The 23,893-nt window shown below is 40.8% G+C and overlaps 1 protein-coding gene across 7 annotated transcripts in view; it reads left to right on the top strand.

Moving 5' to 3' along the window:
- Positions 1 to 23,893, top strand: part of Sv2b (synaptic vesicle glycoprotein 2B) — a 189,570-nt gene that overhangs the window by 91,298 nt on the left and 74,379 nt on the right. For all 7 annotated transcript variants that reach the window (XM_031387002.1, XM_031387003.1, XM_031387004.1 and 4 more), the window contains one exon: positions 21,094 to 21,924. In XM_031387002.1, the coding sequence (XP_031242862.1) occupies positions 21,474 to 21,924 (451 nt within the window). In that variant the 5' untranslated portion in view covers positions 21,094 to 21,473. The remainder of the gene's footprint in view (positions 1 to 21,093; positions 21,925 to 23,893) is intronic.

The following is a 23,893-nucleotide window of genomic DNA, read 5'->3' as shown; positions in this document are numbered from 1 at the left end:
CAAGTCCTGGACACATCACACTGGAAAAGCAAGATTCAGATCCAAAATCACTTCTCATGATGATGATAGAGGACATTAAGAAAGACATAAATAACTCCCTTAAAGAAATACAGGAGAACACAGGTAAACAGCTAGAAGCCCTTAAAAAGGAAACACAAAAATCCCTTCAAGAACTACAGGAAAACACAATCAAGCAGGTGAAGGAAATGAACAAAACCATCCAGGATCTAAAAATGGAAATAGAAACAATAAAGAAATCACAAAGGGAGACAACCCTGGAGATAGAAAACCTAGGAAAGAGATCAGGAGTCATAGATGCAAGCATCACCAACAGAATACAAGAGGTAGAAGAGAGAATCTCAGGGGCAGAAGACCATAGAAAACATTGACACAATTGTCAAAGAAAATGCAAAAAGCAAAAAGCTCCTAACCCTACACATCCAGGAAATCCAGGACACAATGAGAAGACCAAACCTAAGGATAATAGGTATAGAAGAGAGTGAAGACTCCCAACTTAAAGGGCCAGTAAATATCTTCAACAAAATTATAGAAGAAAACTACCCTAACCTAAAAAAAAGTTATGCCTATGAACATACAAGAAGCCTACAGAATTCCAAATAGACTGGACCAGAAAAGAAATTCCTCCTGTCCCATAATAATTAAAACACCAAATACACTAAACAAAGAAAGAATTTTAAAAACAATAAGGGAAAAAGGTCAAGTAACTATAAAGGCAGGCCTATCAGAATTACACCAAACTTCTCACCAGAGACTATGAAAGCTAGAAGATCCTGGGCAGATGTCACACAGACCCTAAGAGAACACAAATGCCAGCCCAGGCTACTATACCCAGCAAAACTCTCAATTACCTTAGATGGAGAAACCAAGATATTCCATGACAAAACAAAATTTACACAATATCTTTCCACAAATCCAGTTCTACAAAGGATAATAGATGGAAAACACCAATATAAGGAGCAAAACTACACCCTAGAAGAAGCAAGAAAGTAATCTTTCAAATCCACACAAACATAATTCCACCTCTAACAACAAAAATAACAGAAAGTATCAATTATTTTTTCTTAATATCTCTTAGTATGAAAATTAATATTAGCAACTTATCCAATTGATTCAAATTCAAAAGTATGAGGAATTGAAAATTTGTTGGCTATCATCTGGTGGTCTCTCTAATTTGGTAATTGGAGAAATAGGTCCAATATTGTACAATCAATATACACTTTCTGCTTGTTTGTACCTGATAGTGTCTTGCTGTGAACAATCATAATGGTCTTGAAAAACCATGCTTCTCCTATCTCAGCTTCTCTATTAGTAGGATTGTTTTATTATCTATTAGTAGGATTTGATGTTTTTATACTCTACTATGGTTTTCAGAACAGCTTAATGTTGAACATATTTCAACATTATTTATACAGCCAAAAGAAACATAAACATTAACTTGGGAGGTGGCTTATAAGAGAACAACAAAGAGTGAGACTGAATGCTTTGCTTGATGTTTGTAACTATTGTATCAGCTTTGAAGAAGAAAACTTTATAAGTTACTCTTTCTCTGAGATGAATGCTTTTCAAAATGATCACAACCAATGAACCAGATTCTTACCCTCACCTAATGTCTGTGCCACCCTCCAAGCAGAACCATTGTTCATTGAAACAGTTAGTGAATGACTTCACAAATAGACCATTTTAATACACACATCATTTCTTCTTGAATGTAACCTGTTCTCTGTGGGCTGAGAAAGAAGGCAATCACTCCAGTCAAATAGCTTTGATCATAGAATGAAATGTGTATCCAAAAATCAGGCCTACAATTCACTCCTTGGAACAGCAGAACCGTCAACTCTTAGCTTAGCTATGAGTTAATTCTTTGGTGATGTCAGGGTCACTGAAGTACAGTCTTATTACAATGAACTCAAACGTCTAAAAATTGTTCTTATTTTGGGATTATACCACAGTAAGAGCCAAGATTTTAAACTCTACTAAAAACAAAACAAACAAAAGCCAAAAAGACTATTTCTTTTCATTTAAAAAAACTAGTAGTGATGTGTCATTTTAAAATATATAGCTAAAATGTTTGGAGTTATTTAAAATTTATATTAAGAAAAACTTATGTATTTTCAGTATTGCTGCAGACAAGCATCTACATGAGACTGTTTAATTGATCATTTTATATCAAACAACTTTTATACTACTCATTTTTATTGTTACAACATTTTATAAATTTTAAAGAATATGACAAAATAAAAAAAGGTATTGCAACTATTGAAGGTTCTCTGGGAGGAGTTGGAGTACAAAAGGAAAAGAAGAATGTGATGTAATTCTATTTACTTAAAATATGTTTTTAAATGTTAACAAATTCAGATAAACTTAAATTATGTATCTTTTCTCATCATAATGCAATAAAACTGAAATAAATTAAAAAACAAAAACAAAAACAAAAGCAAAAGGATCTCCTCTTCCAGAAGTTTCTCCATATATATATAGCAGTGGGAATGGTATTTCATACATGCTTTGCACACAGAGGCTATTCATCGAAGGGCTACCTAAGATAATTGTCTTTCATTTCAGTGAGGTAAAAAATCAGATACCCTGGCAAAAATTGTTTTTTAAAGCAATTAATCAATTATTAAATATTTATTAAATTGCATTTAATCATTAAATTATTAATTAATTAATTTCATCCCAAATGCTGCCCTCTCCTGGTCCTCTTTCACAGAGTTCTTTCCCCATCCTCCCTCTCTTTTGCCTCTGAGATGGTGCACCCCTCCACTATCCCCTCATTCTGGTGCATAATTAGGTGCATCCTCTCCCACTGAGGCCAGAGTAGGCAGCCCTCTGCTACATATATGACAGGGGCCTACATCTCTTTGGTTGGTGGACCAGTCTCTGGAGTTCCCAGATTAGTTGACACTGTTACTCTTCCCTTGGGTTTGCCATCACCTTCAGGGACTTCAATCCTTCCCCTAACTCTTCCATAGGGGTCCCCAACTTCCATCCAATATTTGGCAGTGGTTATCTGCATCTCTTTCAGTCATATGTTGGGTAGAGCCTCTCAGAGGTCAGCCATGCTAGGCTCCTGTCTGTAAGAATGACATAACATCACTAATAGTGTCAGGAGTTGCTGTTCTTTATTAGAATCAGATCGAAAGCTTTGAAATTTTCTTGTCATTTGAGAAGGGCTGTCCATCTGAGCATACAGTGCACAATGCCCACTTCAAAGCTAATGATTATAAATTCCTTTTGAGTCAGTGCGAGTGAAGTTGTAGGGTACATGTTTACTGAAGAGAACAAAATATTTCCTTCTGGTTAGTGACATGTTGTTTACATTACAAATATTTGCCTCAATCCATGATGTTTTTCCTCTTGAACATATTCTGTAGTAGAAAAAGAACATTGAGCAGTCAGGAGACCTGGGATGGGTTGGTGGGGTTTGGGAGGGATCCTCTGATCTTGAAGCTTGACAGATGGGCGCTCTAACATTTGGATCTTTTATTGGTGTGCATCATTTCCCCGTAGAACAGTGAAGTGTTGGCCAGTCAGTGGTGGCACACACCTTTAATCCCAGCACTTGGGAGGCAGAGGCAGGCAGATGTCTGAGTTTGATGCCAGCCTGCTATAGAGTGAGTTCCAGGACAGCCAGGGCTACACAGAAAAACCCTGTCTCATAAAACAAAACAAAACAAACAAACAAACAAAAAAGCGAAATGTTGCTCAGTGCTTAGGATACATCTCCCAGAGAGGCTGGAGAGGGCAAGAAGAAATGGTTAGGTTGAGAGTGATAGAAAATTCACAATTCTATAATAGACAAATGGAGTCAAAGGCTGGGAATATTGATCAGTGGGAGAATTCTTGCCTAGTGTGTAAAAGGCCCTTAGTTAAATTCCCAGTCCCATAAGATGGTAGGATGTAAAATTGAATGGTGAGCAGTTTTCTCTAAGACATTCTTATGTCAGGTATTTTTTAAAGTGAGACTGGTAGTTTTGTAAAAGACAGACTGCATCAGACTGCATCAGACTGCATCGAGGACAAATCCCTGGCTCAGGAAGGAATCTGCTAAGTCACTGTGCCTGAAAACAGTCTGTACGATGGGCAGAGTGCCCACCAGGAAATGATTTGTCCAGTTTGTGCAAGCAGAGGGCACAGCCATCTCGTCTGTTTAGTCGGCACAATGGCAGAAAAATAATTTCCTCACTTGCTGCAAAGTTCACGGCTGAGACCCCATAACAAGAAACAGATTAAGAAGATAAGAATATGCCCATTTATTTAATATAAATTTTGTGCAGTCAAAAGGCTTTGGCAACGCAACTTCAAAGCCGTGGGAAGATCTGTGTATTTTTGTGGACAGTTTTGCAAATGTGTGATATGATCTTATGGTGTGGGGAGGGTTGTGCAAGAGGAGGTGCTTTTTGTTTTGTTTTGTTTTGTTTTTGGTTTTGTTTCTGTTTCTTCTTGCCATTCCTTTTCTTAATTTCTTCCAACTCCAAATGGGACAGGAGGGAAGTCAGACACTGTAGCCTCTGCTGCTTCCTCATTGACCATGGCACCACATTGCAGGGCAGAGTTTCCCACCTACACCCTGTCTCTACACTCTAATCCGGGGCTCTGGTCCACTGCAAGCCCCTGGAACTTTCTCTGTGCGCTAGAAACTTGTCTGCACAGCTTGCTTCCAACTCCACAGCAGAGACCAAAAAGCCTTCCCTATGCATAAGCTGGTGTGTCTGTACTTCAACTTAAGTGCACAACATCCTGCAAGTGACCTCTTGCTTCTTTGGATTTCTAGTGGGAAAATCACTGTGTGCCTTAGAATAACGAACAATGCACTTTTGTTTGTTTTCCATCATTGGAAAGAAAACAATAGGATGCTAGCTGGTTTCAATGCGAGGAGAAAGTGGTTACAAATCACTTTCCTGATGACAGTGTTTAGTCGTGTCTTGCAGAAAGACATCTTGTGTTTGGTTTCAGGACTCCTGATGACAAGCAGCCAGCAGTACTGGGGGTGGATCCTGTGGCTGTCTGATGTGGAATGTCCTTCCTGCAGCTATGAGCCATCTGTTCCTAGTAGCTGGGGGAGGGGCTTTGAGATGCCTATGAAGACATTCCTGCTAGCACTCCTCAAAAAAGTCCTTTTTTGAGACACTCCTGTTTAAAACATGTCAATTTAGAGAAAGGAGGGTACTAGGTATGGTAGTTTACACTTTTTTTCTTTTCTTCTTCTTCTTCTTCTTCTTCTTCTTCTTCTTCTTCTTCTTCTTCTTCTTCTTCTTCTTCTTCTTCTTCTTCTTCTTCTATTTTTTTTATATTTATTTATTTATTTATTTATTTATTTATTTATTTATTTATTTATTTTTGAGACAGGGTTTCTCTGTGTAGCCCTGGCTGTCCTGGAACTCACTCGGTAGACTAGTCTGGCCGCGAACTCAGAAATCTGACTGCCTCTGCCTCCCAAGTGCTGGGATTAAAGGTGTGTGCCACCATTGCCTGACTGGTAGTTATACAATCTTAATCATAGCATTTGAGAGGCAGAAGGAAGAGGATTGAGGGAAATTTAGTGAGATTCTGTCAGAGAGAGAGAGAGAGAGAGAGAGAGAGAGAGAGAGAGAGAGAGAGAGAGAGAGAGAATAAAAATGACACAGTTTTGAAGCTGACCTGACTATTGCTCTCAGCTTGGTGACTATTTCCTCCCTCTCCTGTTCCCTCTCAGGATCCTCTGACACAAGCACTGGCAGTTGTTTCAATATCAGGGATAGTTTAGTAAAGGATGCTGTAATGGCTGTTTGAGTTTCTATCACTCTAGACTTGACTTGGTCAGGAGTCCTGATACATGCTATATGGGAGGTATAGTTGGACTCTACCCTCCAGGTCCTCACAACCTAGCAGTCACTGCAAGAATAAAGACTGCATTCTGTATCTTGCAGATTCTTGAAAGATGTTGGTACCATTGGCACCTTTCCTTGCTAAGTATGTAGCATCATTAAATAGGAAAACATGTGGAGGACATTGTTCTCTCAGTTAGGTGAGCCAATCAGACATGTCAGATGGAGGTCACATGTGATATTTTGTGAAGCCCTAAGACCATAACCGAGACAAAGTATTTTGCTGGTAGTCTCTGCACCACTGTTTCCACTGGACCTGATAGACACAGTTTAAGAGAGGAATGGATTTACTTTAGTTCACGGTTTCAGAGGGTTCTGTTCATCAGGATAGAGGAAGGAATAGTAGAGTGGCTCAAATCAGTGTGGCTGGAGGGTGTGGCAGAGCTGGTCATATAATTGCTAACCAGGAAGGAGAACGAGAGTGAGAGCAACCAGAAGCTGGGTATAATCTTCAAAGACACATTCCTAGTGACCTACTTCTGCCATCTGTGTCCTACCCCTCCAAAAATAGTGCCACTAGATGGAGACCAATGCTTAAAAACATGACATTTTAGATTCACCTGATAAAAGATACAGATCTGAGATGGAATCTTTTCTGTCTTTCTCCAGGTTTTTAATTTTGGCAATGTCTTTTGGGTCTTCGAACTCCCAATAGTCCCACTCCAGTCTTTAGGAGCATTATGTGAGATTGTGTATTAGAATATCCCAGACATGGAATAGAGGCTCAGTAAAGATTTCTTCCTTTCCTGTCTTTCTCTTTTTTTCTAGCATTTGGAGTAGAGCCCAGAATGGCACAAAATGTTAGGCTCTAGCACTGAAAGTGTTTGTGTTCCTGGCAACATTTGAGCACTTTCTAATTAGAAAGTTTATACATTGCCAAGGCTGAATTAGGAGTGAGGATGGAGAGAGAGAGAGAGAGAGAGAGAAAGAGAAAGAGAGAGACTAATTAGGACACTGGAGTGGGGGGTGCATGTCAGGGCAGAGGAGAATCATGGGACCCATATTAATTAGGAGTTAGTGAATTGGGGATAATTAAGAGATGGAATAGGGATTGTGATGTATTGAAATGAGTTTAAAAAAAATCATTCCAGGGAAATAGGTGAAGAGTTCAGGGTCAGCTGTGAGGCCTTTATTTATAATTTCCTCATTGAGAAAAGTAAGATTTTCAAAGGCTCAGGGCGTTATTGGCTGACTGAGAAAGACCATAGCCAGGCAATAGAGACCAGGGAACCCTAACAAGCAGAGAGTGATGCCTTAGTGGGTCTGAGATGCATAAGGTACCCACTTAAGACACTCCTAGAAGATGGGGCATCTCTAGGACAGGACAATGGCAGGGCTAGTTTCTAGCCAAAAGTATGTTCCTTTCAAAAATGAAAAGTATATAAAGACAGAGACAAGTCAAGACATATGAAGTGGGTCTTGTGGCTTGCTAGCTCTCCTCAAAGACTTGCCTTTGGGATATGTGGAGGGAAGAATAGTCCCAAATCTACCTTGATATCTTTATTTGTCTCTCAGACTTCCTTCTCAAATCCATAGAGCTATATCCATAAAGTCCCTTGAACATTTCAAAACTTTCCCTTTATTTTATGTCTATGGATATTTTATCTTCATGTATATCCTTCATTGTGTGATTGCCGTGCCCAAAGAGCCCAGAAGAAGGTATTAGATCCTTTGATTATTGCAATCTTCTATGTGGATGCTGAGTCTTCTGGGAGCTCAGCTAGCCCTCTTAACCACTGAGCCACATCTCCAGCCCTCCTTGATCCCAATTTTCAGCCTATTCCCCATATTGGAGCAGTAATCTAGGCTTACTGGTAGCTCTGTCTATTTATTTTCAAATATTCATCCAAAGTCTCCAGTGACCCAGATGATGATGTCTTATGTGTGGTGAGAAGTTCTTACCCTTACAGACAGGATGTTTACTAAAAACTTTGTGTTTAGTAAAATATATACCTACTGTCCTGCAAGGGATGTGACAGGGAGATCCTGTTACATTCTCCTGGATGTCCCTAGCACCTGATATGGGACATCTATGTAACTTTCAGTGTTTGACAGAATAGATGATGAGAGCAACAATGGGAAAGGAGTAAGGGCGTTTGTTCAGGGAGGAACTACAGAAAGAGGGAAGTGAAGCAGAGAGCTGGGGTGTGCATTGTTCACTGAAGGATCATTTAGGCCAAATCAAGTGTTTTGAAAGTCTTGGGAGGCCATTAAGAGGATTTTCCAGCTGTTTGGAGAAAGACGAGCCTGGTGGTGTTAGGGTGATTGGGATAAGATGTATATTAGAGATATGTCAGTAGAATGGTGTACAGTGCTTATTACTAGACCTTCTTAGGCTTGGTGACACAATGTAGAAGGTAGTAGTGTCCATCAGGCAATATCTGCCAGCCACATAAGGAGGGAATCATTGAACTCTCCTTTATGGTCCATTTTGTGGTGAGCAAGGGCAATCGCCAAGGTCAGCAGTGATTTTATTATTTGCTTAGTGGCTTAAGCTATTTGTTCTCTATTTTTGAGGCATACCTTCTACCTGTAGAATTGTTTTTCAATCGGCACTATTTCAGGAAGAAGAAGAAAAAATACATGTCTGAAATGCCCAGCAGGTTATAATATCTCTTCCTTTCTCCAGGGGATTGAAGTTTGCTGGAAATATTACTGGCTATTATAAATAGTTTCTTAGGGGAGCTAACGTTGTATCCCATGACCCTTCACATGAATCTGTATAGGAGCAGAGGCTTTTACTGTAATAGCTTCTACTTTTCTTTCTAAAAAAATTTGTCTCTTGGATAAAAGAAACAGGAACAGCATCTGATACTTCCAAATGTGTCCCCTTCCTCTTCTGTCTGATGCTTAGATTTACCTGTGCTGCTTCCCCCTTTCAGGCTTTGAGGTGTCAACTAGCTTATCTCTTTTGTTGTCATTGAACTTCTTCCTAACTTGTCTCTACCTTTCCCAATCTGTTTCCATCTTTTCTTTCACATGTATCTTCCAGAATCTTCCCAAACTCGCCCACCATGTGGATCCCTTCACCTGATACTCTGACATCACCTGGATTTGCTTGAGTTCACTGTCACCTTCAGGGTTGGCTTTGGGTGTAGATACTCCTAAGTGATCAGTCATACAGGGGTGTTCTCACTTGTGGCATACGGCAGATATTTTCTGTTGGGTAAACTTGTAACAGGAAGCAGCATTATAGAGAAGAGATGAAGATGAAACCCACCTTTAGACCAGGGACAAGGTGCTGTGTGACAAGCTGGCCTTCTCAATGGCAGTTGATAGATTTCCATATATAATCAGTGTTTCCTGATCTATTGTTGGTTACTGGGAACTGTCCATGCAGGTGATGCAGTAAACCTGGCAGGCAGGCAGCTTGCTGTTAGGGACCTTGAAGCTGGCTTCTGAATTTACTAGCTAAGGGCAAGCAAGTTACTCTCTTTGAGTTTTAGTTGTATCATCTATGGGATGGAAGAGTAAAATTATATGCACCCAAATGTTGCAAAATTGAAGTAAGTGGACAAATTACTCGGTTCAGAAACATTCCTTTGTACTTTCATTTGTTTGTATCTCTGGTGAAGACCATTCTCATATTCTTCATCATTACTGTTTTTGTTTGTTTGTTTGTTTGTTTGTTTGTTTGTTTGAAATACCAGCTTAGGGGCAGGGCAGATAGCTCTGTCAGTAAAAATGTATGCCACACAAACCTGAGGGCCTGAGTTCAGACCCCAACACTTGTGTAAAAGGCCAAGCACATAAGTGTGTATCTGTAACTCTAGAACTCTCTGTGTGTGGTGATGGTGGTGGTGGAGACAGATGATCCTCAGAGCTTACTGGCAGCTAGTCCAGCCAATTGGTGAACTTGGCATTAGGAAGATAGTTTGACTCAAAAAAAATAAGCTGAAGTGTGATAAAGCAAAACACCCATTATCTCCCTCTGGCTCACAACCCCCAAACCACACCTTCTGGTACAGACACCACATATACATATACCAACCTACACATACACTCACATACATAGAAATACACCACATGTGCACTCATATACACACGCATACACACACAAATAAAAATAAAGTCCCAGTCAGATGGGTTCATTCAAGAAAGATACATCTTATGTATCTTTTAGCACATTACTATTGTATATACTGTGTAAATAATAAAATCAAAGACAATAAAAACACTACAATATCATGATGTCTTCTGTAAGCTGTTGGTGTTTCTTTTAAAGTTTCTGAGCACGAGGCTTGTCCCCATTTCATTAGAAAGGACAGGTAGAAAGTCAGCAGGGAGCTGGTAAACCTGAGCTGTCACCTCAGAAGATCCTTACCTCAAAAAGGACCAAATGACTAATAGATATAGACTTACTTTTTCTCTATGTAATTTGATGTTATTTAATAGGAGAAAAACATCTTAGACACCATGAAGAGCAACGTTGCTGCTCTCAAAATGTTTACCTTAACAATTATTCACTCTGGGAACAAAATATGAATATGGACCTATGACTCAGGGTCATAGAGGAGGTTCAAGAGGTTGTGGAAGAATGTGAGGATCTTACACCAAAGTGGCATGGGGATTCAGGGCTCCAGTAGAATGGGGGTACCCCAAATCTAAAAGCTCTCCCAGAGGAGACTGAAGATTTGTTTTTGTGTGGAGGTGAAGCTAGCATCCCCGTTGTCTTTTTGGCTTCATTGTGCTTTGAGGCATAAATGGTGCATGCGGACCACGGCCTTTCTCTGTGTGGTGTTTGTATTTACACAGAGACAGGGGCTGCTGCTTTCACGGTTGTGTTGCTTCTTGGTCATAGACACTCTACCAAGCTTTGTGAAAATGCTACTTTCATAACAGTTCAGTAACTAGGGTGTTATATTCTTCTCATTTCACACATGAAGAGACCAAAAACTTCCAGGGTCAAGTATACTCTCTGATTAACAGAGCTGGCATCTACACGATTTCAAAGCTCTGCTTTGTAACACCAACTCCAAGGCAAGAAATGTTGTGGAAAAAATGTGATAAAGTCAAGTCAAAGAGATGAGGGACTGGCAAGATGCCTGTAAATTTGATTTTAGTTTTGAGACAGGGTTTTACTATCTTGCTATGTGTCCCAGGCAGCTCTTGAATTTACGGTAGTCTTCATGCTTTCACCTCCCAAGTAATGGGGTTACAGCTGTGCACTACTTACTACATATGGGTTTTGCTTGGCTACATTCCCTAGCCTATCAGAGAGCTTGATGAAGATGTATCCTAAACTGTGGGATGAATGGCTTGTTGAGCCATGGTTCCTCAGCATGCTTCTGCTGCTTAGTGTTGCCTTCAGGCGCAAGCTTGCTGACATCTGACAATTCTGTTTTGGATGAACCAATGGTCACTGCTCAAGGACTCCTGATCCTTTTGTAGGTTGTATTGTGGGCTGACACCTTACTGTTGGTACTATCTCCTTTTGGGGAACTCATATTCTTTCGTGTGTATGTCTGATCTCAGTGGTTCGGCATCTCTATAAGTTTGAGCACCAGCTCCTATCTCCTTTCCTTCTAGCTCAGCTCCTGGAAGAACCTAGGTGTCTGAAGACGGGTTGTCTCTTTGGTTTTGCCTTTGGTTCACAAAGGTATGATGGTTTGCTTACATGAGAAGAAGGCTTAAGCCAGGGCCAGGTCTTTAATTCTGAAGGAGGGAGCTTCCTAACAAAGCAGATTTGAGTGCTGCTTCTGCTGTAGGCTGCTCTTGCCCAGGAGTGTGCGTTTGGGCAGCACCTGGAGGCTTTCCTGACAGGGCAGACCACACAGTGAAAAACACAGTTGCAGCTTTAGAATGCAGGCAAAAAGGGAACTAACAAACTTTTCAGAGTAAGGATTGAACACTTATGACTTAATAAGATAATTCTGTCAGAGATATTTGTGTAAAATAATATCTACAAATGTCTCTATGGATATTATCGGTCTACTAGACAAATACATGATTTTCCTGCTATAGGTTCTCATTTCCCTGTTTTTCTAAATAAAACTCCTTCAAAAGCATAGTATTTATATCACCACATTATTTAACTATATAAATATTTAAAGGTTTATTTGCCTGGCCTCTTTTTTAGCATATGAGTTAATTCAATATTTATTACGCAAACAATGCTATAATTAATATTCTTCATCAGTTGTTGCCCTACTTTTCCCTTTTCAAAACCGGAGACATTCTCTAACTTCAAACTAAGTCTGGCTTGACTGTGAAGGGTTTGTTTTAATTTCTTGGGAAATAAATCAGTGGGTTATCAGGGAGTTTGGTCTTGCTTAACCCCAGTTGTCTCTCACACGACGCCAGCTTTCTGTTCTAATGCAGTGGAATGGAAAGGAGCGGTTCAGCTAAGAAGGGTGACATACCCCTAAGGTTATAGCACTAATGCACTAGCATGGTCTCGAGGGGGCAAACCCAGACGTGATTGTTGGAGTTCCAAAGGGTGGTTTCCCATTCCCATCCAGAACAGTGAGTCCTGCTACTTTCAACTGCAGTCGAGGCGGCCTCTGCTGGAAACACCAATGCGTTTAAAGAAATATCACAGGTGATTAAAACTTATTTTGTGCTCAGAAACTTGGTAACAGACAACCAAGCATGTTTAGACTACTGTGTCCCCGTAAGCTCAGCTAGGATGCTGCCAGTATTTGAAGGATGTGAGGAGAGACATGGTGGCTCCCTTGGAATTCATTGATCCAGCCTTTTCATTTCATTTTTCCTTTAAAAATGAAAGTATCCATTTAAGCAGTGTTAAGCCAGAAGGTCTATTTACACAGGCCTCTTTTGACTTGCTTTTAGTGAGGCACTGAGTTAACTGTTAACCTTCTTGGTTGAGCAAATATTTTCAAAGACCTGCTATGCTCAAAGACTATGCATTTGACGATGGTGATTCAAAATGAAGTAAAACAATTCCTACCCTAGGCTTGTTCATAGATTTCCAGCAGAGAAACACACAGTAAAGAATGAGACATTAATAACTATCATATAAGCTGTAAATACTGAACTATGCATATGCCAGGCATCTTCTTAGAGCAATTCTAAGTGTTCTAGAATTACAAGCTATCAAAGTTGTTAGTCTATGAACATTGCTCTTAATTAGAAAGAGGTACTATCCTGGATATTAAGATAAGAAAACTTACATTATATATTTCTCAGATGGCACTCTCTGTGTTGTATTAAGTACACAAAAAGATACTGGAGCAGACGGCTGCACAGAAATCATCCAGCACAGTCCCCACTGGAGAGATGAAGGACTGCAGCCTCACAAGTCATCCAGGATCCCACAGTGGCTTGAAGACAAGTTTAGGACAGCAGTTCTATAGAGTGGCCTTTCTCATATCTTGTGTGTCTCCAAGTATTTATCATTGGTGTTGACTTCTCAATAAGGAGGGAACCCAAGGACAAGCTAGTATGGGGGAGGTGGAGGTTTCACCTACTACTAAGTTCATGAATGGATGACAGTGTATTAACTTTTTCATTGTGGTGTTCAAAGCATCTGATTTATCTTCATTTAGCTGTGAAGGGTTCACAGTTTACAGCAGTGATTCTCAATGTGGGTCATGACCCCTTTTGGGGATGAATGACTTGTTTCTTAGGGGTCACCAAAGATCATCAGAAAACACAGATATTTACAATATGATTTATAACAGTAGCAAAATTATAGTTATGAAAATAATTTTATGCTTGTGAGTCACCACAATGGGCCATTAGAAATGTCAAGAACTGCTGGCTTATAGCATTCAGTCCATTAAGGTGAAGAAAAAAAATGGAGGAATCCCTAGGCTCACATCATAGTAGACCAGGAAACAGAAAGTGACATTAAGTGTCGCATTAAGTCCAGGGATAATATACTCCCAGAGATCTTCCCGAGTAACCTACTTCCTCTATCTAGGTCCCACATACTGAAACTCCTCACTGCTTCCCGAAATAGTACTTCCTGGGGACCAAACAGGAGATTACAGAGATATTTCATATTCAAGCCGCAAAAGAAAAATTGAGCAGAGATAATGATAGTTCTGTATGATACAGGAATCTTCAGCAATGATGGTACAAGAATCAGGAAGATCTGGAGTGAGTTGTGTGAAGTATGACTGGAGGATAGGAGGGGTGGGGGTCAATAATAATAAAATAATACAGGGCCTGTTTATTTAGACTCTTCATAGATAAGGACAATCTTTTCCTCTGAGCATTGGGTGGGCTCCTGTGGAATGAAGATTTTGTGACCTACTTTTGTAGTTGAACAGAGAATTGTTTATGTGAGTGGCTTTGGTGAGATAGGGAAAGGGAAGGCCAGAGAGACTTTCTGGTGTCTATTGATTTTTCAAGTGCCAAGGAGCCATATTTGGGGTCATTATGTACTGAACTCCAACAGCATCTAAGCTCACAGGGATTCATTCACCCAAGCATTACTTTGGTATCTATCTGAGTTTGTTACTTCACCCCATTCTTATTCATGTAGAATAGATGACTATGAGCTTTTCCTCCTCCTCCTCCTCTTCTTCCTCCTCCTCTTCCTCTTCCTCCCCCTTCTTTTCCTCCCCCTCCTTCTTTCTGCAGGTTTTTGAGATAGGGTTTCTCTGTGTCATCCTGGTCATCCTAGGACTCACTCTGTAGACCAAGGTGGCCTTGAACTCATAGAGATCTGTTTGTCTCTGCCTCTTAGGTGCTAGGATTAAAGGTGTATACCACCAACGCTGCACCACCATCAATATGGTTCTTAAGGAACATTTTATCAGATGTTTCCTTGTATGCTCCAGTCCTATTCCTGTTGAGTAGTCAGAGGTACCTGAGCCCTCTAAACACAGGATACCCGTTGTGTTCTTCCTTTACCCTCATGGATCTGGGAGAATTTCTCTTCACAGACAATTTTAGCCAAAGGAACAACTACTACTGACGTCTGTCAATCAGGACACCAGTGTCTCAGCTCTTCTGTGGTTGGTCCTGTGTCTTTCCTGAGGGATTGTCTTCTCTTAGTGCTTGCACTGAAGTAGACATGGTCTGTGCCCTTGATATACCACCAGAGCCTGACTAAACCTGGAGAAAACGTCACATTTGATTTTCTCTCCCAGTTGTGACCAGGCTATGCTTCCTAACTCTCTTTTCCAATAAAGAGTTCCCCTCACTCCTACAAGTGGATTCTAGGAGGTGCAACAATGTGGACTCTCGAATCTAGACTCGAGATACAAAAACAGCACTTAACTATTTATAAGAGCCTATATGCATACATGTTGTCAAGATTTCCAAGGAGAGGGACTGGAGAGATGGCTCAGTGGTTAAGAGCACTGGCTGCTCTTCCAAAGGTCCTGAGTTCAAATCTCAGTAACCACACAGTGGCTCACAACCATCCGTAATGAGATCTGACACCCTTTTCTGGACTGTCTAAAGATTTCCAAGGAGAAAGAGGCTTATGGCTGTTGTAAACACAGACTTTAGCAAATTAGATGGGCTCTATAGAGGTACTCTGTATAGATTACAGCAATATTTCCATGTCATATATCGACTCTTGGCCACAATGATTTTTAATGAGTATACTGAGCTTGTACATTCACCATTGTAACCTAATTTGAGGATGTTGCCATTTCTTCTCTGTTTCCACATTTCATCAAGTTCATTTGGAGTCAACACCCACTCCTACCTCTGCCCTAGATCACCCCTGACCTATCCCCTCATATTGTGTACTTGCTTATCCTGGGTGTTTTATGTAAATGGAATGAGACAACCTGTGGCCTTTTGTAACTAGCTGAGTATCAGTCCAATCTGTTGTATATATCACTTATTTGGTCCTTCTTAATGCCAGTTCATACTGTACTGCACAGACACATGATATTTCATTTATGTGTTCATGGGCTCATGGGCATTTGTGTTAATCCCATTTTAGAGTTGATATAGATGCTGTGAACATGTATGTGCAAGTCTTTGTGTCAGCATATGTCTTTGTCTTGGTGCATTCTTTTGGATTAGACTTGCTGGGGTTTCATTAAGTATATGTTGTATAGTTTAAGAACCTGGCAAACTACTTTCCAAACTGGTCGATCTATTTCTTATTCCCACCAGTGGTTTCTAATGGTTCTAGTTCATCACCTCCCAGCCCACGCATGCTGTCATCTGTCTGCTAATTACAGCTATACTAGTGGCTGTGTGGTAGTGTCTCATTGTTGTGTTAAATAGGTTTTTGCTCAGTTCTCACAGCTTTCAATCTGACAGTGTGTACTGTGAGTCACCAAGAGAGAATCGTGAATAAAGGATGTACTGTTTACCAAATTTCTTTGCTCTTGGAATCCCTTTTGCTCTCTTAAATGAATATGTTCAAGTACTAATAGTGTTCAGACTTCTGGGAAGAATTACATCATTTGATTACAGTATTGTTTGTAACTTTTGTTCTAGACAAGTATCTACGGTACAATGATTCTGAACAAATTAGCCAGGCTAACATTATAAAAGTTAAAGAAAGACAACAAACAGATCAGTGCCAGGAGGTTTAGAAAAATAGTAGTTTGCAATGAATGTCTAAATGGCAGTTTGTTGTCAGCATTTGGTTCGATAGCCCAGCCAGATGGGTCCAGATCTCATGGGGAGAGAGCTGGGATCAAACTGGGATCCTGGCTACATTTTAACTTCCAATACTCAGATAACAATCATTACATCACACGGATGATTGAGATGGGATTTGTATTGTTAGACCTTTTCAAGCTAGAAGCTGTGGTGACTGAGGTTCCCAGATGGCTCATCAAATCCTCACAATGAGTTTATGCATGGGTGTTATAACACCCATTAACAAATGAGGATACTGGGGCACCAGGAAGCTATTAGTAGCTTCTCCACAGGTAGCAAGAAATAGCGGAATCAGGGTTTGAGTCTGGGTCCCTCATACCCGAAGATGTTTGAGATATATTCTACGACCATGCCAGAAGGCAGATCGGTCAGGAAGATCCTTTGTTCTAATCACATAGAAATGACAGAGGTCTGGAAGTACTGGCAATCTAGTCTTTGGCTGTTTGGAATCGTGGCTGCTTCAGTCTCCTCGTCTTCACACCTACACGGCATGTTCCACACATGTCTTCTGGTACATGTGTCTCCTTTGTTTCATGGTCCCCAGCCCAGAATTTTGTTGCTCACATCCACACCAGTGAGATCTGCCTAGATCTTGGCTCTGCACACCCTCTCTGCTCATTTTCACAATCTTCATTGCATCTTTAGTCAGGGAGCAGAGCATCTGATGTTTTACTATATCTGGGACTCCACATCAGTTAAATCTGTTTTGTAATGCCCTTAGATGTTTCTAGAGATTTGTCTCCTAAATGATCCTCAGTCCATTCAAGTTGACAATGAAGATTAACCAGATGTACGTTTCATCACCGAGCAATGATCTATGTTGTTTCAATTTTACTTTTCCATAATGGCTCAGCCTTGTGAGAATGGGGTAAAGTCTGTCCATTTATGCAGAGCTTTAAGCACCAAGAATCCTGGGAAATGCAAGGTGAGGGTGGGGAGAAGAACTCAACTGAGGATTCACTCTCTTATCAAGATGAGTTCTGGGGCCAGCTGAGTGTGGGGCCCTGACTTGACTCCTTGGGTTCCAGGTTCTTTCTCTCTGCACAACCCTAACGTACTGTTTTAATTCAGCTTCTCACTTAACCCCTGGTACAGATTCTCTGTGTTCAAGTGGGTGCATCCACTTATCCTCCCAGTCCTCCACTTTTCTATCCATGACACAGACAAACACAGATAATCATGCTTCATTCTTGGCCCTGAGTGTAGACAAGGCCTCATGGGAAGAGATCATTTTACTTCTTAGCTAGTGGGTTGCTCTTGTAGGTGCCTTTTCATTGCTGTTTAGTTGATAAATTTCACTGTTCTTTCAAAGGGTAAGGAATGGATACTACAGATTTTATGGATCAAAACTGGCCATGCCCCAGTTCCAGAGACGCTTGGGGGTGCTAAGCCAAGGTGTCAGCAGCTTGGTTCTTTCTGAGGGCCATCAGGGAGACTGTTCTCAGCCAACTTCACAACTGTTGGTAGCCTCAAGCCTGCTGTAGCTTGTAGATGACACTGTCCCTGAATGTCTACGTCATCTTCCCTCCATGCATATCCCTCTCCCTGTCTCCACATGTACATTTGCCTTTGTGTTTTCACAGGTCACAGTTACTTTAGGTCCCCCCAGAGTCTTATTTTATCACTTCTGTGGAACCCTGGTGTGTGTGCATGTGTGTGTGTGTGTGTGTGTGTGTGTGTGTGTGTGTATGTGTGTGTGTGTGTGTGCATGTGTATGTGTGTATGTGTGTGTGTGTGTGAGTACCTTTCTTTCTGGCTACCTCCTGACACACACCTTTATTTTGTTGAAGCAGGATCTCTCAGTAAAAGTGGAGCTCACATGGGATTTCACTTTCCAGCTAGGTTCGAGGCCAGCAAGGCCAAGAAGCCCCCAGTTTCCTACCAAGCATGCACTTCCTGGGCATCTGGACTCAGGTTCTCATGCTTGCTCGTCAAGCACTAACCCCCTGATCAGCCTCTCCAGTCTTAGACCCTATTCTTAAAGAGATTACACTGTGAGATCCCAAGGGTCAGGGTTCAGTTTATCTTTTGTGAAGGCAGCAATTTAACTCACAATGTTGCAAATGACTAATTGTTGTGTTCTCCAGAAAACATTCTGTTAAAAAAATAAGTTGGCATTTCTCAATGAGATCTAAGCTTTAAGGCACACTAAAATAAGAAAAAAAAAAAAGCTTGACAAAAATGTTCACCATCTCCAGTAAATAAACTTCAATTGGACCAGGCTGGCCAGGATCATGTCAGATTAATATTCTAAATCGGTTTTTATTGCATGCATCTAGGAACCCTGGGAGGACAATTAATCACACACAAACAGCAGAAATGTTAGCAGGATGCGGTCACATGGAGAAGGAGTGCCAACTGCCTGGATCTGCTCTGTTATTTCTATTTTGGAGGCCCCACAAAAATGTCACGAGCCAGGAAGGAGAGATTTTCAATTCTGAAAGCATATGTAGGAAATACCACTTTGGGTAAAGATTCTGGGACTTTTTCTGTGAAAAGAAACATGCCTTTGTCAAAACCAACCCCACTCACCCAATCTGGTTCAAAGAATGGCTGCAAATGTCAAGTGCAGTGAAGCAAAGGGGGTAGTGGGGCTAATAAAAAATGGTATTTCTAGGCCTGATTTTCACACTGCAGTTCAGTGTCTTTTAGAGACGGGTCCTAAAATCCCATTCTTAATGAGTTACCTGAGTCATTCTTTCTCTGCATTTGAGAACCAGTGCTTTCTATCACCCTTCCATGAGACAATGCATTGTCTCATTGGAGTTACATAGTTCCCAGAGCTAGAGTCTATCCAAGGCTGAAGGTGAGGAGAACCAGGTAGCAGGTCTGGGGCAGAGGGCTCAGATATGGAGTGTGGGCAGGGGAGGAGTCCAGCAGCTGCTGAAAGGCCAAGTGTGTGGGGTCTATTGTGAAGTAACATCTGCTGAAAGCAAGGAAGGACAGTGAGCTCCAGGTGTGGTAGGAGGCTTAGTAAGGGTTGATGGCTATGAATTTGTTGGCAGACGGGCTGAACTGAGGCACGGGTTTCTGTCAGCTCTGATGGGAAGAGATCTGAATATCTACCTCAGTCAGAAAAATCTGGCTCCTGGGCACAGGTGGAGTAGAGAAGGGCTGAGGAAGAGGCCTACCCTATTCTGCCCAGGGACTGCTCATTGAGGTGGGGCCTTGGGGCTACCTGGGGTGCTGTGTTGAAATTCAGATTTCTGATGTCCCATTGGCCCTTCTGAGAGCGCTGGAGACTGTATTTTCAAAATTCCTGTGTGATCTAGTGTGCCAGTCACACAGGACAGCATTCAGGATATAGCCCATAAAGGACTGTGGACCTTGCAGTGAACCCTACCTTTGTGAAGGCCTGGCCTTTGTTACTAACCTACTCTGAGCCACATTTGCTTCATCCATTAGATGAAATGTCCCTATCTGCTTCGAGCACTCTTTCCTTCTCCCCTCATCATCTCCTTTTCTTTCCTTACTTTCCCTGCCTTCTCTAGTTCTCTGTATGTAGCTCATTTTCAGTTCACACTTGGGTAAATCATTCGGTGATGGCTCAAATCTTGTGAGATTTGAGATTCTAGAACAGGAGTTCTCAAACTTCCTAATGCTGTGACCCTAAAGTACAGTTCTTCATGTTGGAGCGACTCCACATTACGGAAGTAAACCATTATGTCTACTGCTACTTTATAACTGTAATTTTGCTACTGTCATGAATCATAATGTAAATATTTGTGTTTTCTGGTGGTTTGAGGAAACCTCTGTGAAAGGCTCATTTGACAACAAAGGGTCATGATCCACAGATTGAAAACCATTTTTCTAGACAGTAGTTTGGGCCGGAATCTACCTCTTGGGTACTGGACTCAAGAGAGGGGACCTGTGATTAGACCTGGGTTATAAGACAGTGCTTTGGACCTAGACAATACTGGTTCCTGGTTTTCCAGAATGGAAGTAGGAAAATGATATTGCCTGAAATAATATTGATCTGCAGGCTGGGTACTTGGTATATAATCGTATACATTAAGTACTATTGTCTCATGAAACATGACTCTGGTGTATGACAGATTCTTTCCAAGCTTCAGGGCTCCCATAAAAATCTAGGAGATACGGCTCTGAGTCTCATATTCGACTCCCGTTTTTACCCATTTGAGCCAAGTACAAGGTCATAGAGGCCTTTGAGCCACAGTGCTGATCTCAAAAGCATGCTGGGCCCCAGAGAAAGCTATTTCTGTCTTCTACATTTCTAAATGTAAAGTGATACAATTACTTCATATTGAAGCTGGAAAAGCATACATTTTCCCAATAGAAATTGACCCATAGGATAGTTCTACTGTTGGCAAAAGCTTGATAAGTTCAAAGGAAACCCATAACACAAAATAGCCTTGTACTAAAAATCCCTTGACCACTTCTTTTTGCATTCCTGTATAAGATCTGATCTTTGACCTTCACCAGGTTCTTCAAAGCTTAAAGAGCTTCTCTGCCCATGGTTCCATTCACCAGCCTTACCAATTCAGTCCTTACTTAGCTTACGGGAATTCAAATGTCTAACCAAAATATACTTCACCTTACACATGAAGTATGGGTATTAGTAAATATATTTATTTAATTCAAAGATCATGTCAGAATCTCAGCCTTTTGTAAGTATTCTCTTTCTTGTCTCCATTCCCAGGTCATAACCTTCAGGAGAAGGACAAACATCACAGCCAGTGAGCTGCCAAGCACTGCCCCAACCTTGTCAAAGAGAGCAGCTGGACCCATTTTTAGTCACTCCCAGCACAAGCGTCTGGGCCACAGAAGGAGAACAAACTGACATTTGACACTTTCCAAAGACGTTTAACACACACCAGCACAAAAGGCTACTTAAGTTGTCTTTGTATGAATTTGGTTGATTTGAGAAACAAATTAGAGGTGTTTTGATTGAAGAAGTCACATTGGCATACTCACCATTTCAATGATATAATAGATGATGGTTATTGGAACAGCCCAAACATTTACCACGGAGCAAGAGATATAGCTTGAGTGGCTACCAGACAATCCCAGAACTAAGGAATGGATGACTACAGGTATCGGGACAACTATGAGGGCTACGCCCCCAATGATGGCTACTACCGTAGCAATGAGCAGAACCCAGAAGAAGATGCACAGAGTGATGTTACAGAAGGTCATGATGAAGAGGATGAGATCTATGAGGGCGAGTACCAAGGCATCCCTCATCCAGATGATGTCAAGTCTAAGCAGACCAAGACGGCGCCCTCCAGAGCAGATGGCCTTCGGGGCCAGGCAGACCTGATGGCTGAGAGGATGGAAGATGAGGAGCAGCTGGCTCACCAATATGAGACCATCATTGATGAGTGTGGCCATGGGCGCTTCCAGTGGACCCTCTTTTTTGTCTTGGGTTTGGCCTTGATGGCTGATGGAGTGGAAGTGTTTGTGGTCAGCTTTGCTCTGCCAAGTGCAGAGAAGGACATGTGTCTGTCCAGTTCCAAGAAAGGAATGCTTGGTAAGTAGGAACTTCTAAAGGTCATTTTCCTTGTGACATCAAGTATGTGAAAGTAAGGGAGAATATATATGTATATATTTACACATACATATATAAGCATGTGTGTGTGTGTACACACACATATGTTTAGCTTGTCACTGTTAGACACCCTGCAAAGTTACAAGTTTTATAGTCATTTTGCCATTAAGATGTTATTATATTATGGACATCAATTAATTTATTAACTCAAAAGTTCCATAGCTAGTATCATAGCTTGTTTATTTTTCAAGTCTTTTTGATTCGTAACTCTTTCTTTAATTCCCAAATCTTGTTTTCTCGAATGACTATTCTCCTATTAAACCATATCCAAGTAATAATACATTTTGGAAGGGGTAAGCCAATGATGTCTCACCTATCATCTCTTCTTTATGTGTCTTCCAAGAATCTAATGTCAGTTGTTCCCAGCTCCTCTTGTATTAAGAGTTAGTGGCTGAGTGCCCATGTGGCTTGGATAACTGATGGGCTTGAGCATACTCACACGCAGAGTCACTGTGGGCAGTTAAGAACCATGGTGTGAAGCACAGATGTATTCTGAAGAATAGAGGACCAGCTTGTAAGTCAGTTAGCAGACCAGCACTGTCAGATCCAAGTCATAGTCATCAGGGCTCAAGGCAGAAAGGATTTTGTGAAGTTATAGAGAGGATGAACACAAATGGTGTGGAATAGAAGAAATTCATCATAATAGGGCCAAGGGCTTGTCTTGATTCCCAAACTGTCTGAAAAACATGTACCCTCTATATTTAGTGTCCAAATAGAGCCCAAGATATATAAAGCTATTGAGAACTTGCCATGAGTCAGTTTATCATTCAAACTAAAGAATAAGTATGGTCCCCAGGTGTTCAAAAATCTGTCCAGCCCCCAAATTCATTAATTCAAAAAATAGGTACATATTTCTGATCTATAATATGCGGTACCTGTGATACAGTTTTGGAGAAAAATAGGTTTTGTTTCTTTAAAAAATTATATATCACAGAACAAGAAAGTCTTTATGAATGCAGATTTAATAACTTCAGGGATAAACATTGGAATGTGTCTTGTGTGGTTCTAGACCTAGATTTTGGAGAAAGCATTAGCAACCATTTCTGAAAAGACTGAGCTAGTAAAAATTTTTGAAATCCAGATGGCCTCTGTCACAGGTATTCAAATCCCATTCTGTAACCAAAATGATCTGGAGACAATATATAAACTAGTGGATATGATTGTGTTTCAGTAAAACTGAGACTGAACTTGGGTGGTAGCAAGAAGACTGTGAACTTTAACAGAGTTTGTGCTATTTGATGAGACTATCGCAAAATCAGAAAAAAAGTAAGAAATGCTTATGTAAAGAAATATGAAGAATTGTCATCAGATAAACAAAATAACAGCAACAAAACTTCCATAACTAGCTGAACAAAAAGATTTGTCTCTGGGCCATTAAACTGTGTTTTATACATTTATGCTTAATCTATAATGCCATTTAAATGATTAGAACTCCATCAGGCATGACCAAGAAAATCAAAGAAGACTGAGTATATAAAAACAGATGCTTTTAGAAGCTGGAGTGTTATTCAGCTTTTAAAACCCAGTAGAATTTTTAGTTATACATGAGTGGTCCTGGACACATACATATACACTATCTAACTTTAAATAAATGTTGAATAGTAGGTTTTAATTCATTTATTTATTTTTACTTTTATGTGCATTGGTGTTACACTTGCATGTATAGCTGTGTGAGTATCAGATCCCCTGGAGTAACTGGAGCTACAAACAGTTGTGAGCTGCCATGTCAGTGCTGGGAATTAAACCTGGGTCCTCTGGAAGAACAGCCAGTGCTTTTAACTGCGGAACCATCTCCCCAGCTCCCTGTGGTAGATTTTTGAAAAGGCGAGGAAAGAACAAAATTTCCACCTGAAGCCAATCCATCCGTAATGGACTTTAAGCATTTTCTAAG

This window comes from Mastomys coucha, unplaced genomic scaffold (assembly GCF_008632895.1).
Source record: "Mastomys coucha isolate ucsf_1 unplaced genomic scaffold, UCSF_Mcou_1 pScaffold21, whole genome shotgun sequence".
NCBI classification, from domain to species: Eukaryota; Metazoa; Chordata; class Mammalia; order Rodentia; family Muridae; genus Mastomys; species Mastomys coucha.
Note: the sequence above shows the minus strand (reverse complement) of the source record. Positions and strands in the feature narration are given on the sequence as shown.